This window comes from Parasteatoda tepidariorum, chromosome 3, assembly GCF_982258835.1.
Source record: "Parasteatoda tepidariorum strain Cologne lab strain chromosome 3, Ptep-v5.0, whole genome shotgun sequence".
NCBI lineage: Eukaryota > Metazoa > Arthropoda > Arachnida > Araneae > Theridiidae > Parasteatoda > Parasteatoda tepidariorum.
The window spans coordinates 25,868,159-25,880,988 of NC_141757.1; the positions used below are offsets into that span (position 1 = coordinate 25,868,159).

The following is a 12,830-nucleotide window of genomic DNA, read 5'->3' on the forward strand; positions in this document are numbered from 1 at the left end:
GCTGAAATATGTATAGCTGTGAAACTCTGAAATTACGCCTTATCAACATTTCAAAATTTAAAATTAATAATAATTCACCATAAAAGTTTAATTTCTTTCTGTTATTATTCTTTTTATTTGAAGTAATGTCATGTTCGGATGATGAAAACTTGTCATCAAGTGAATTGGGAAAAAAAGAATAGTACTGTACTTTTTTTACTATTTCTATTAATAAAAAAAATTTGAAGCCTTGATAGTTCAAAAATATATTTAGCTAGAATTTGCTAACCTAATATAAATCTCTCATTCCCATAAGAATATTGAAAGTTTTTTTCGCTTGAAATATCATTCTATCAACTTATATTGTTTTTGTCGCTTCAGATAGTTCCTCAATTTAGCGATTCTTGCATATATTGCGCTTATGTCTGTTTTTAAAAAATGTTGGATTATAAATTAGCACTTTTCTTGATTTTGGAAATCAAAAGTCCTTAGTACCTGGAGCTTTAGATCCTTTTTTTTTTTACTATTCAATTTTTTATGCTTCTATTCAAATTAATCTCGCAATGATCAGCGATGAACACCGGAGTGAAGTATCACTGGCTGTGGTCAATAAGCGAGTGGGTGACCACTTTGATCAGTCAGCGAGGGTACGCGATATCAGATGGGAGCCATTCTCTCTGCAGACTATCAAAATTACAATGGCATGTCTTTGAATTATCCTTAGAGAAGTTTCCCTGACTGTCGCCAATAGCCCATTGTGCAACGTAAATAAAGTATCTACCTATTCAAAATAATAAAAATATCTATACTTGAAAGATAAAGATGAGAAGTAAATACTTTATGATTAGTGAAGAAATGTGATTAATACAACTAAAAAGAATTATTCAAGTTAGACTGGTTTTTGCCTTCTTTTCTTCTACTGAACAAATCGTTTCTCCTCTACGATGCTTTACATATTTGATGCGCTATAACGCATTGGTAAATAGTGGAATCACTGAATTAGTATATGTGGGAAAATTAATATACTCATTTTAATTAATATAATCATCTTCAGGAAAAGAAGAAAAAAATTTCTAATTTTCTTAAATGCTTTATTGTTTATTAAATGCCTTAATGTTCTAAAATTGAATTTCTAAAAAAGAATTTTCATTATAATTTTTTATTATATTTAAGTCTGGAAAAGCAAAGATGCATTTAAACCTATTTCATCATAATTATTATAGATAAATTTCAATTTTTACGCTTGTGGAGTTTTAATATCAGTGTTATTTGAATGGATATGAGAGTTCTGAAACACAAGGCGAGTGGTTGATTTTTTAGTTCTCGGCAACTTTTAAGTTGTAAACATTCACTAAGCAGTGGATTTTTCAAAAAAATTAGGTTCATGGTTTCTATGCAACATCATAATTCTTTATTTTTTGAAAATTTAGTATTTTTAATGTTTTAATTAATTTTGTAAGAAGCAACAAACTGTAAGAGTTCATTAAATTCTTAGAAATACTAAAATACTATTCATATTTTTCAGAAACTTAGGGGCTATTCTCGTGCCTGATTATACAGTGTTCATTATACCGATTTATTGATTATTTACTTTTATTTCACACTGTGTAAAGAATGGGTATTCAGGAAAATATTACAAAGAATTGCATTAGTTTTGAGAAATGGCCAAAGCCTTTTTACGAAAAAAATATTTTACTCCTCAAGAATTATAATGTATGCTATTTAATGTGTTTATTTGTTTAGAATAAACTGTTCTTCAAATAGATTTTTTTTCTTTTTTTTTACTTATTGTAGTTGGGATCAGTTCTATACAACTGAATTGGAAAATTTTGATGACTTTGGTGAAGAAGGTGACATATGGTAAAATTTTTTAATAAGTATAAAATTTGTAAAAAATTTCATAATTAAATTCTTTTCTTAGGATTAAATGTAAAATAAGTCAATGCAATTTAAAATAAATCTAAAAATCAGATAAATTTGAGTTAGAAAAAGTGTTTCTAGAGATTTTTCATTAACAAAGCATGGGTTTCACCTATTCAGAACCTTAATTTAATTTAGGTTCATGATTGACTTATTTTTCTAACATATTTTTTTAAAAATTATTTATATTTTTTAAATCATTTCTGTGTTGCATTATATATATGTGGTTTCAAAAATAAGTTGCTATGTAGCTCTAAATTTAATTGAAGCAGTTTTAGTTGTAGCCAATTATCAATCTATTTTCTCTTTTATTTTCTATTGTAAACTGAGTAACTTTTATTTTGTTCTAAAATTATATTTTCATTTTTTTTTAATAAAATCATATTTATTTTTAGGTTTGGGAGGAAAAATCTTGAACGCATTGTTGGCTGGTTAATTGATAATGAAATAGATAAGTCTGCATCAATTTTGGATGCTGGCTGCGGAAATGGCATGACCTTAATTTCATTGGTAAAATTCTATTTTTGCTTGAAGTTCATTGTTTAAATAGCTTATTGTTGCAACCATAACATTGTTACAAAACTTGTTGAGCTATTTAAAATGATATTTCATTTTGTATAATAATATTAATTATGAATGTCTATCAGTATAGTGTTTAAATAAATTTCTATCATAAATATTGAATTTAAATATCATAGCAGTGTACATTTCAGAGAAATATATGGATGATTTTTTTAACATTGAATTACATAACCAAAAAGAACTAATGATCAAGAAAGTTTTTACCATTTTGATTCTAAACAAATTTGTACCAAAGTTTCCCCACTACAAATTCATTCCTTGAATAGGAAAGAAGTAGATTTTTTTTCTTTTTTCGAAAAAGGTACTAGCATAACATTTAGAAAAGCCTCAGATGTTAAATATTAATAACATAAATTACTACAAAATCTCTTGCTTGTTTTTCATAAATACGTAAAAGGTTTTATCTCTGTTATTCTCTTATTATAAAAATTTGTGTTTTCTTTTTTAAATAATTTTAAAATTTCCAGTAAAATTGATAAATAAAATAGGCTGTTGTAAACTATTTTTTTATGAAATATTTTCTCTTATAAAAACATTTCAGTTTACTTCACAGTTCCTATTTTATGCTTATTTTTGTGAGAAGTTTGTTTACAACCCATCTGTGTGAAATCAATTTAAATTTATGTAAGGAAATGTAGTAGTACAATCTAGCATGTTTTTTTTTTCTTTTTTTTTTTATGAAGTTAAAAATGTTTGTAAAATATTTAACAAAAAAAAATTAAACAGGGGATTATACAAATTTAATACAAATCTTTTTTATACTATGCAAAATTTAAAAATAAATGTATTTCTCATTGAAAATATGAAGTAATTTATTATTAGGCTATTAAATTATATTTCTGTTAAGGTATCACTCTTTAAATATATATTTAAAAATAATCCTTTATTTCTAAAGACAATTTTTCTTTGTGGACGTACTAATTTAATTTTATTCGTAAGATCTATGTGAAAGTGCTCATAAATGATAAGAAAATTGACTAACACATGTATTTTCAGTTCTTTTGTAAAAAACAATCATTTTTAATGACCACTTACTTACATTTTTAATGATCTTTAGTAAAAGCCCCTCCCCTCCAAAAAAAAAAAGAGTTATAACATTTTTAAAAAATATAATTCTTTTTGTATGTCATATCCTATTTTAAAAATTAGCTGATTGCTACTTTATTGAGGATATAATATAATTTTATTGTATTCAAAAAATAAAAATGTGTGCATTTATTTAATCGACTGACTTTATAATATATCCTTTGAAAGGTAGAAATAATATTAGTTTATTTTTAAATATTCGAGTAAAAATAGTAATAGGTAATTATTATTAATAGCTGTTGAAAGAAATTGAGTCAGTAAATGTTATGTGTAAATGCTTGAGGAAAAAAAATTACATTTTATAATCTATTAAACACAAAAAAATGATAAAATTTGTAATGCATAGATAAAATTATTTTATTTTTCAGGCTAAAGTTGGATTTGAAAATTTGACTGGAATAGATTATTCTATTGAAGCCATAGAACTAGCTAAAAAAGTAGCAGAGAGAAACAAAGCTGAAATAAAATATTGGGTAAGCTCAGGGTAAAAAAAATACTTACATTTTTGTTGGTCCAATATGTATATGAGTATACTTAAACTTCAGTAAGAAATCTTGTGCTTTTGACAAAGGAGGTCCTGAACTAAATTTAAAGATGTACTTATGAACAACTAAGGAAAACTGATAGACTATTCGGATTATAATTTTTTCTTCAAGAGGCAATATATCAGGAATTTTGAAGGCACACATGTCCCGAGTGAAAGTTTGTGGCCCACAAGGTCAACTATGTATTAAAAAAATATTTGGAAACTTTTTATTATGAAAAAATAAATTAAAATTATGTTACGGTTGGTGCTTTCTGCCCTAGGGTGCGCTGCAAGCTTTTTACTGTTTATACTTCCAGGTTACTGTCTCCAGTGTATTTTGAAGCCATTTGGCTCACAACATTGTGTTTTGACTCTCCCGAGCAGTATTTCTTCTGTACGTGTAGTATTTTTTTACCCGATTTATTATTTACGTTACGTTTACCCAACGTAGGAATCATCATTTGAAAAAAAATAATAGTCGTAAAATATTTCTTACCTCATCAACAATATTCCAAATTCAAATCTAAATAATAATTTGTGAAATAAACTTATTCTCTCAGCTTGAAAAATATAACACAAACGTATGATGAAGCAAGACTTGCAACAAGAACAAACAGTAATAAATAGGTAAAAAGAAGCCAAATCAATACAGCCAATAAAGCAAGTTCTTTCTAAACAATACATCTATAAATAACTGAAACAAATTTTCACTTCAAACTCACCAGAATTACTTAATATCATATGAAATACAGCAGATTTGAAGTCAGAAATAATGTAATTTTATTCTTTTATTAAAAACAAAATTATTAGTTAGAAAATATTGCCTCACAGAATAAACAGCTATATACTTTCTAACCGGAGGTAGAAAGTCCAGGGCTCAAGATAGTTGTTTACATTTATATTGAAAACACCATCCATATGAATTAAAGTAATTTCTATTTATTTTTTCTTCTAAAAATTAAACTGAACATTTTCCTCCAAAATTATACAAACTAATTTTGTAGTAATGTAATCATTATTGTATAATTTAATTATGTAACTTTTTAATACTACAAATTAATGCTTTATATATTTTCAATTAATGTAAGGAAAAATTTTTCTTAAACTATTGTTAAATCAATTTTAATAGAAGAATTTGAATTGTGAGAAGCAGACACATTTAAAAAAAATAAAAAAAATTATGTCTTTATTGACTAATTTAAATTTTAATGCTTCAATTGATTAGATAGATGAAATTTAGACGTATTTAGAGATGGAAAAAAATTGTAACACAAAAGAGCATCAACCGTTCAGATTAACATTTACAGTTTTTTCATCATAAATTAATTTTAGTAATACCCAGCTCTGAGCAAGTAGATTATATTTTAAACCAAAAATCTACATTTCAAGTTCTAATTAAATCTAATTTTTTATTTTTATAGGCATTAGACATTCTACAACCAGACCCAGTGTTTGTCAAAAGATTAAAAGAATTCCATATTATCATAGATAAAGGTAATTACTATCATTTGTTAAACACCCAAATGAATAAAGTTAAATGCAATGATACATTAAAAAAATTTTGTACTCGGATATTATTTTTAATTGCTTAAATTTACGTTAATTTTTATTTTAGTTTGATAGAGTTTATTCTATTTTAACACATTATTTTAGATCTATTTAAAATGAGTACCTGCATAGTTCAGTTAGTAAAATGAGTAAATTTTTAATTTTTTTCATAAATAAGTACACTAAAATACTTTACTAAACAAATGGCATTTTTACCCGATGTGTAATGAATCTTAAAAGTTTATATATATTTTACTATTTTGCACACATTTTTCATTTTACCAAAAAGCTAATATGTTTATTTTTCTAATTTATGAGACGATTGAGAAATGAAATAAACATTTTAAACAGCGCTTATTTTATTTCTTGGCAATTTAAAGGAAGTTATTTCTTCCTATCCAGTTCTTGCTTTAATAGCCATTTGATGCTTTTTGACTTAATTGATTTTCAAAAATACAATTATATACATAGTTTTTAAGTACGTAAATTTGTTATATTTTATTATAACTTGAAGAACCATAATGAGAAAATTTAGCATTTCACAAAGATATTAAATTGTTTTAATTTTTTACAGTACTTTAACGCAGTTCTTTTTTTGATTGAAAATTTTTGTTGTCAAAAAAGTCATTATAAACAATAGTAAAAATCAACAACTAAAAATTTAAAAAAAGATGTTAAAATGTGTATTATAACTAAAGAAACATATTAATAAAGTGTTTCTGAAAATGACATATCCCAAAAAATCCAGTTATTTACTAAATGTATTTAAAGTTTTGCAAATACTGTGCTCTTGATCAATCGAAATTAATTAAGAGCCTTTTTAACTACTTACATAATTCATTTACTAAAGATAACTTCAAAATTTGTTTAAACAGAAAATCGAGAACCAGGATCAACTTCTTAAATATTATGCTACTAGAAAATTTCATATAGAATCTTCCTCTCTAAGCACTAATTTTGCAATCAGTAACAGAAAGAAAGACTGACACTGAAGGGAAAACTTTGTTAAGCGGGAAGCAGTGTTACAACTCAGAAGAAACAGATACTTTTTTAAGAAATTTGTCTAAAAATTACACAAAATGCATTAAAATGTATATATTTTCATACAAAAATAATGTTTTTTTTGCAAATATATTGTTTTGAAACTTTAGAAAAAAAATTTGATTTAACATAATTTTTAGGAACTTATGATGCAATATGCTTAGACAGAGAACATATACAGGAAAAAAGAGAGCAGTACATACAAGCAATACAAAATCTTCTATCTCCTATGGGTTATTTTATAATATTCTCTTGCAATTGGACCAAAGAAGAATTGCTGTTGTATTTTAAAGGTAAAATTATGCTGAAGAGCTTTATCACTTTTCTTATGATCTAATTTAATATATCATTCATATATTTTAGTTTTTATTTACTTTTTCAGCAATGTGTTATTAATGTTCCGATTAAAAAATTTCAATTCACTATTTTGTAATTAAAAGCTTGATTTATTTTTATATTAATAATAAAATAACATTGTTTGCTTTTGTTTACAGACTGGACCCTCCACGATGAAATAAAAATACCTACTATAAATTTTGGTGGTAAAACTGGACAAACTGTTACTGCTTTAGTGTTACATAAAAACAAATTGTAATGCAAAAAATGTATTTTAATAAATTGTTTTATACATAATTTAAAAATTTTCTATGTGTGGTAATTTTTTAAAAATTAGTAAATATATATTCACATCATGGAATAATTGTTAGGTTATAAAAAATTTTATTAAAATAGTTTTCCTGACTTTTTCAAAATGATTAACAAATTAAATAGTATGAGTATAGCTTTAAAATATATACAAATCAAATATTATAACATGTTGTTTAAATGCAATTGACACTATCGACTAAAAACAAAATACCAATTAACATTGTAAAACATTTAATGCATAACATTCATATTAATAAACAAGCAGCCCAAGATGAATGTATTTTACATAAATATAACAAAATTAAGTAAAAATAAATTGGTCCATTTGACAAAAAGAAAAATGTTAGTTTCTAGATTTATTGTTCAAATTTAAATCCTCTCTTCTTTAAATCTTCTTTTGCTTGTTTTATTTCCTGTAAAAAAAGAACAAATGTTTTTAAATAAAAAAGAAAAGTTACATACATAGTTTTTAAGTACGTAAATTTGTTATATTTTATTTTCATTGTTTTTATATGCATTATTATAACTTGAAGTACCATAATGAGAAAATTAAGCATTTGACAAAGAAATTAAATTGTCTTATGTTCAGATTAAATTTTATTTTTACTATGAAGTAATACACTTATTGAGGTTACAAATGCAGGGATAAAGATCTTGTGCTTTTACACTAATTTTTGCTAGTTGTGATTTTTACCAAACTTTTCGTTTAGTATGATTTTTTTTATTTGATCAAAAATTTGGATATCATAAAAGAGATATCCAAGGTTTTGCAGCATTTCACATAAGTGTGCAAAATTGTGCATATTTTTTCCTTGCTTAGTGTAAATGCTATTGCCAAAAAATCATGCAGTTTGTTTCAAAACGCACAAAATTCTGGCATTTTTAGAAACTTGCGGATTTGAAATGGGATTGTCATGACTAATGCACACCATAAGGGGATTTTTCAAATATGCGATTCAAAATTCCAAAAATCTTAATAGTGTCAAACCAAAAAAGAAATAGAGATTTTAAAAGCCAGGTGATAATTGATAGCAATAATAGGTAAAAATGCCATTGACAAAACAGAGTTTATTTACAATAAATTGTCTCAAATTCTGAGCATCAAAGTGATTTTTGAAATTCTTTAGTTAAAATTAACCATATCTAGCATTAAAAAATTGAGATTTTAAAAACAAAGTGAGAATCCATAGCAGTAACTGGAGAAAATGTAATCGATGAAACTACAGTGATTTATGGTTAGATTGTCAATGAACAAGCGGTTAAAAAAAGAGGGTTTCTTGAAATGCATGATTCAAAAATTACTATACAAAATATAATTAAAATATCTAGATTTTAAAAATCATGTAAAAATCCATAGTAATAACTGCCAAAAAAACAATAGACTAAATCCATCCATGGGGGATTTTCAGTAGAATTATCACTAATTCAATGCTCAAAGGGTGATTATACAATTGTGTGATTTAACATTTATGGTACTTTATAATATTGTATTAAATCATGGGGATTTTTTAAAAATACATTTGTTAATTTGAAGCAATAGCAATCAACGAAACTTCATGGAGTTACAATAAAATCAACGGTAATTATCAAATGTGTCAAAAAGTGGGCATTCAAATGCTTGTTTCGAATTTTGTGGTACAATACGGTAACATTAAAACATCAAAATTAAAAAAAATCTGGCAATTTGCTCAGAAAGAGATGGGCAAAATCTCTACTGATTTTTAACAAAATCCTCACCAATAGTTACTCTGATTCGAAATTTGTTGTAATGTCGTATTTATTTAAGGTAATGTCTTTGATCAGATTTCACATAAGTAAGTTTAATTTCTTATAGTATAATTACTAATTTTTAAAATACTTATTGTTCAGACACTTTTTAACTGATTTGTTTTAAAATTCAGCCAAAGTAGTTCAAATCTATTATAATTTAGTCAAAGAATTATTGAATTCAAATTAACTTTTTTTCAGAATTGAATACAAAATACTAACAAACATAAACTTTGTGACTATTTCAATTCAAGAAAATCCAACCAGTGCATATTTTTCAAAAAGAATTATGTCTGTATAGCAAAAGTATATCTGGTGTATCCATTTAATAACTTAAAACCTCTAATTGCTTAAAAATAGTTTGCTTTCCTGGATAGAAATTTCAATTCATTTTTTTAAAAATTTGATTTTCATAATTTAAAATAAAATAACAAATGAAATAACCATTTTCAGTTCTTCGGCCGCTTCTGGACAGTCATTGAAGGTATATACCCGGTATAGTACAACAAACAAAGAATAAATCTGAAAATAAATCAATAACTACTTGTAATTATGGTTTTTAAAAAAAAGTCTAACAAAAAAAAATAGCATTTTTTAAAACTTTTTCTTATATTGTGAATTGTTATTTTAAAAATATGACAATATTTCAAAAGACTATTTTTTTTCGCTAAAAGCAAAAAATTTTTTACTTATTTTTAAATTATTTCAATCTCAACTGAAACATATTGTATGAATTTTGCTAAAAAATAAAATATGGACCACCCTAAATAACTTTTGATCTTTACAATCGTCACGTTCTAGGACTCATTCTTAATGGCCTGAGGGGGTGACCTTCAATATGCTATTTAACAAGTGCAGATGATATTTTAAGTTATGAAACAGACCCAAAAATGTACTTTCTCTGAATAAACAAAGGTTCTTTTTTTTTTTTTTTTTTTTGAAGGATTCGGATTTTTTCCCCCCAAAATATAAGGGGTAGCTGCAATCTGAGAAATATGGTCCCAATAGTTTGGTCAGGAGAGCAGTCTAAAGTTTGAACCCTTTAAGGTTAATTTTACTTTTTGTGTATTTCGCCATATCACAGTCCATTTTTTCTTGGTGCACTGTACATTTATAATGCTTAGTTAACAGTTGTAATTCACTGAATAAAAATGTAGAGATGGAAGAAACAAAAAATAACATAGCCAAACAATACAAAATTCCCTTCTATAAGTATAGATTATGGCATTTGCAACTGAACTATTATGAATTTCAGTATAATGATTAACACTGTTGATTTGTGTTAAAACTATGCTTGAATTAGCAGCTGTTAAAAATTGTTGAGATGACAAACCTAAATTTTTTAATGTTCTTGATTGATATAGTTTGTGAGGAATCTTCGACATTAATAATCACCCTATTTATTTGTTAAGTAAAAAAAGATTTTTATAGTAAAATTCTGAGAAAACATCAAATTTAAAAGTAAAGACAAAACAAATTGAATTAAATAAAAAATTACCAGATCTGCACAAGGCAGCTACAAACATATTTGACCATAAATAAAAATTTTAATATATTACACACCAAAATTTTTTAATAAAATTAGAATGTAAACTAGTGGCTGGGTTCAACATAGAATTCTGGTAAAAATTCAGCCAACAACTACAAATCCAAACGTCACAGTTAATTGGAATAAAGAAAGAATTTGAAGAGTGGTTTTTCAGATATTTTGTGTACAGCTAACAAAAAGTTTTTTTTTTCCACCTTTATGTTGGATGTTTGCTTTTCCACACAACCTTCATGAAATTTTTTTAATCTATTCAGACAAAATAATCATGTTATTTTGATCGAAATGATTATTCACACAAAGATGTTAATTTATTAAGATTGCAGATGCATACCATTTTCAGAAATATTTGTAACTTTTTGTTTAATAAATTTATTTTATATTTGTAATATCAATAGATTCATGATAGAGTGCTTCATCATTTGAATGACGACCAGAATATCACTGAAAAATTCGTCATGTTTTTATTCTAGAACTACTTTGATCCATTTCAGTGCCTTTCACTTTAAAATCATTACCATTTACCTTAGCGTTTTATTGTATCAGTTTGTATACTGAATTCTGAGGTCCAAAAAAAAACACACTGATTTTTTTCCCACCTTTGCAAAATCATCATTTTATAATATGTTTAACAAGAATCAATTAAAATTACCACAAAATTAAAAGGAAAAAGAGAAGAATGTTAGCTAAAATTTACTATGAAATAAAATTCAGGCGAGCAACAAGTAGCCATTATTCAAAAACTGCTGTTTAGAGATTTACCTACGAAAATAATATGGAAGATTTTATGGTTTAAAAAAAAAAAACATTCAGTTCCATAAATGTATGGTAGTTCTTTGGAGGATACTCTTCTCTTATTAAGATAGGTTTGTCTGTTTCTTACTAGCATTAATATTCAGTGTTTCAAACTATCTAAGCCAATACAAACTTTTATCAAAACAATTTTTTATATATAATTTTAGGAAATATAATATTTCATATATAATGATTACAAAGTAAATAAAAAAAAACAATACTCACACCAAAAGCAATTACTCCATATAAAGGTACCTAAAAAATTTATAAAATAGTGTTTAAAAAAACAATTATTAACAATTAAATGAATTGATGCATTCTTAAAAGTAATGCTTTGAATTAGTTGCTTTCCTTTTGTAAAAATATTAAGATCTTTTACTTAAGTACTTATAAATGGTATTTTAAAACTTTTTTTACTCTAAAAAAAATATACAATATACAAGTTGGTGTTATTAAAAAAAAATACAACAATTCTACACATGTGGCTAAATTTTTCAAGGGTACGGAATTAAATTACAGTCACAATAGTTTCCTAAATTTCAAACATAAAAAAATCTTAAATGTGTTAAATATCAGCAATAAGATAAATTATTTTTAACTCTCTCTTGTTTTTAAATTTCAAGAATTTAATTCGATGATAGGTAATTTGCAAAAATTTACTTATCTGAAGTATTAATGAAGAGTCACATATCCACCACCCCCACCATAATTCTGTATTAGTTAAATTTAATACGTTCTTAAAATTTTAGGTTAATATTTGGCTTAGGTAGATAGTATTAATATTTTTGTCTTTAACAAGTAATATTCTTGTAAAGTAAAACAAAATAAAATTAAAATAATTTAAAGTAAAATATTATGCAGGCTATAAAATGTTTAACGAAGTATAGCATTTTAAATAGTTCAACGAAATCATTAATAAGCATTTTATTCATTACCATAAAGAATAATACTTTAATCATTAATTTATTTATAATATTTTACATAAAAGCAAAAAAGGCGTTGAGCTCAAAGTCGCTGGAAAGAACACTGATTTTTATATACGTACAAGCCAAGAATGCCAGTCTTGATTATTCAAAATTATATTGTTCGTTAAACAGGAATACCAAATCCCAGTGACAACAAACAAACCGGTAAACCATTCCGCAAGTTTAGTCATAATTGAATTTTTATTTTCGATTCAACAAAAATATAATTATCATATCAAAAGTCTTTAAAAACAATTGTGTAATACTAATTTGATGAACATTCATTAAACAAGCAGACGTGCATCACTATTATTGCTTTGACAAGCCCGATTTGGATTTCCGGTTACCGGAAATACGAAACTAGCACGATATTTAGTCAAGAGTGATCCACAAAAAAAAAAAACATCTTGTATCTCTTGTTTGTTTT

The 12,830-nt window shown here is 25.3% G+C and overlaps 2 protein-coding genes across 4 annotated transcripts; one reads left to right on the forward strand and one right to left on the reverse strand.

The window, feature by feature from the left end:
• Positions 1-20: 20 nt before the first annotated feature.
• Positions 21-7,323, forward strand: LOC107449392 (EEF1A lysine methyltransferase 2). Of its 2 annotated transcripts, XM_016064905.4 has the most exons (7): positions 21-181; positions 1,774-1,839; positions 2,295-2,409; positions 3,936-4,040; positions 5,515-5,587; positions 6,823-6,975; positions 7,177-7,323. In XM_016064905.4, exons 1-7 carry the CDS (start codon positions 126-128, stop codon positions 7,275-7,277), a joined length of 669 nt encoding a protein of 222 aa, XP_015920391.2. In that variant the 5' UTR covers positions 21-125; the 3' UTR covers positions 7,278-7,323. The 2 variants fall into 2 exon arrangements, with proteins under 2 accessions (XP_015920391.2, XP_087015101.1); XM_087158975.1 differs by lacking the exon at positions 6,823-6,975.
• A 221-nt stretch (positions 7,324-7,544) lies between these two features.
• Positions 7,545-12,738, reverse strand: Dpm3 (Dolichyl-phosphate mannosyltransferase subunit 3). 2 transcript variants are annotated; one of them, XM_016064906.3, is made up of 4 exons: positions 12,484-12,732; positions 11,664-11,693; positions 9,542-9,619; positions 7,545-7,743 (listed from the first exon to the last, which is right to left on the reverse strand). In XM_016064906.3, the coding sequence occupies exons 1-4, from the start codon at positions 12,592-12,594 to the stop codon at positions 7,687-7,689; spliced, it is 276 nt and encodes a 91-aa protein (XP_015920392.1). In that variant the 5' UTR covers positions 12,595-12,732; the 3' UTR covers positions 7,545-7,686. The 2 variants fall into 2 exon arrangements, with proteins under 2 accessions (XP_015920392.1, XP_087015102.1); XM_087158976.1 differs by lacking the exon at positions 9,542-9,619 and having other exon boundaries at positions 12,484-12,738.
• Between the last annotated feature and the right edge of the window lie 92 nt (positions 12,739-12,830).

Excerpts from the sequence above, each read along its gene's own strand:
- LOC107449392 (XM_016064905.4), top strand. The coding sequence starts at position 126 with ATGTCATGTTCGGATGATGAAAACTTGTCATCAAGTGAATTGGGAAAA. Across the intron at positions 4,041-5,514 it reads AAGCTGAAATAAAATATTGG|GCATTAGACATTCTACAACC; the intron begins GTAAGCTCAGGG and ends TTATTTTTATAG. Across the intron at positions 5,588-6,822 it reads CCATATTATCATAGATAAAG|GAACTTATGATGCAATATGC; the intron begins GTAATTACTATC and ends CATAATTTTTAG.
- Dpm3 (XM_016064906.3), bottom strand. The coding sequence starts at position 12,594 with ATGACTAAACTTGCGGAATGGTTTACCGGTTTGTTTGTTGTCACTGGG. Across the intron at positions 11,694-12,483 it reads AAGACTGGCATTCTTGGCTT|GTACCTTTATATGGAGTAAT; the intron begins GTACGTATATAA and ends TAAATTTTTTAG. Across the intron at positions 9,620-11,663 it reads ATGGAGTAATTGCTTTTGGT|ATTTATTCTTTGTTTGTTGT; the intron begins GTGAGTATTGTT and ends ATTTATTTTCAG.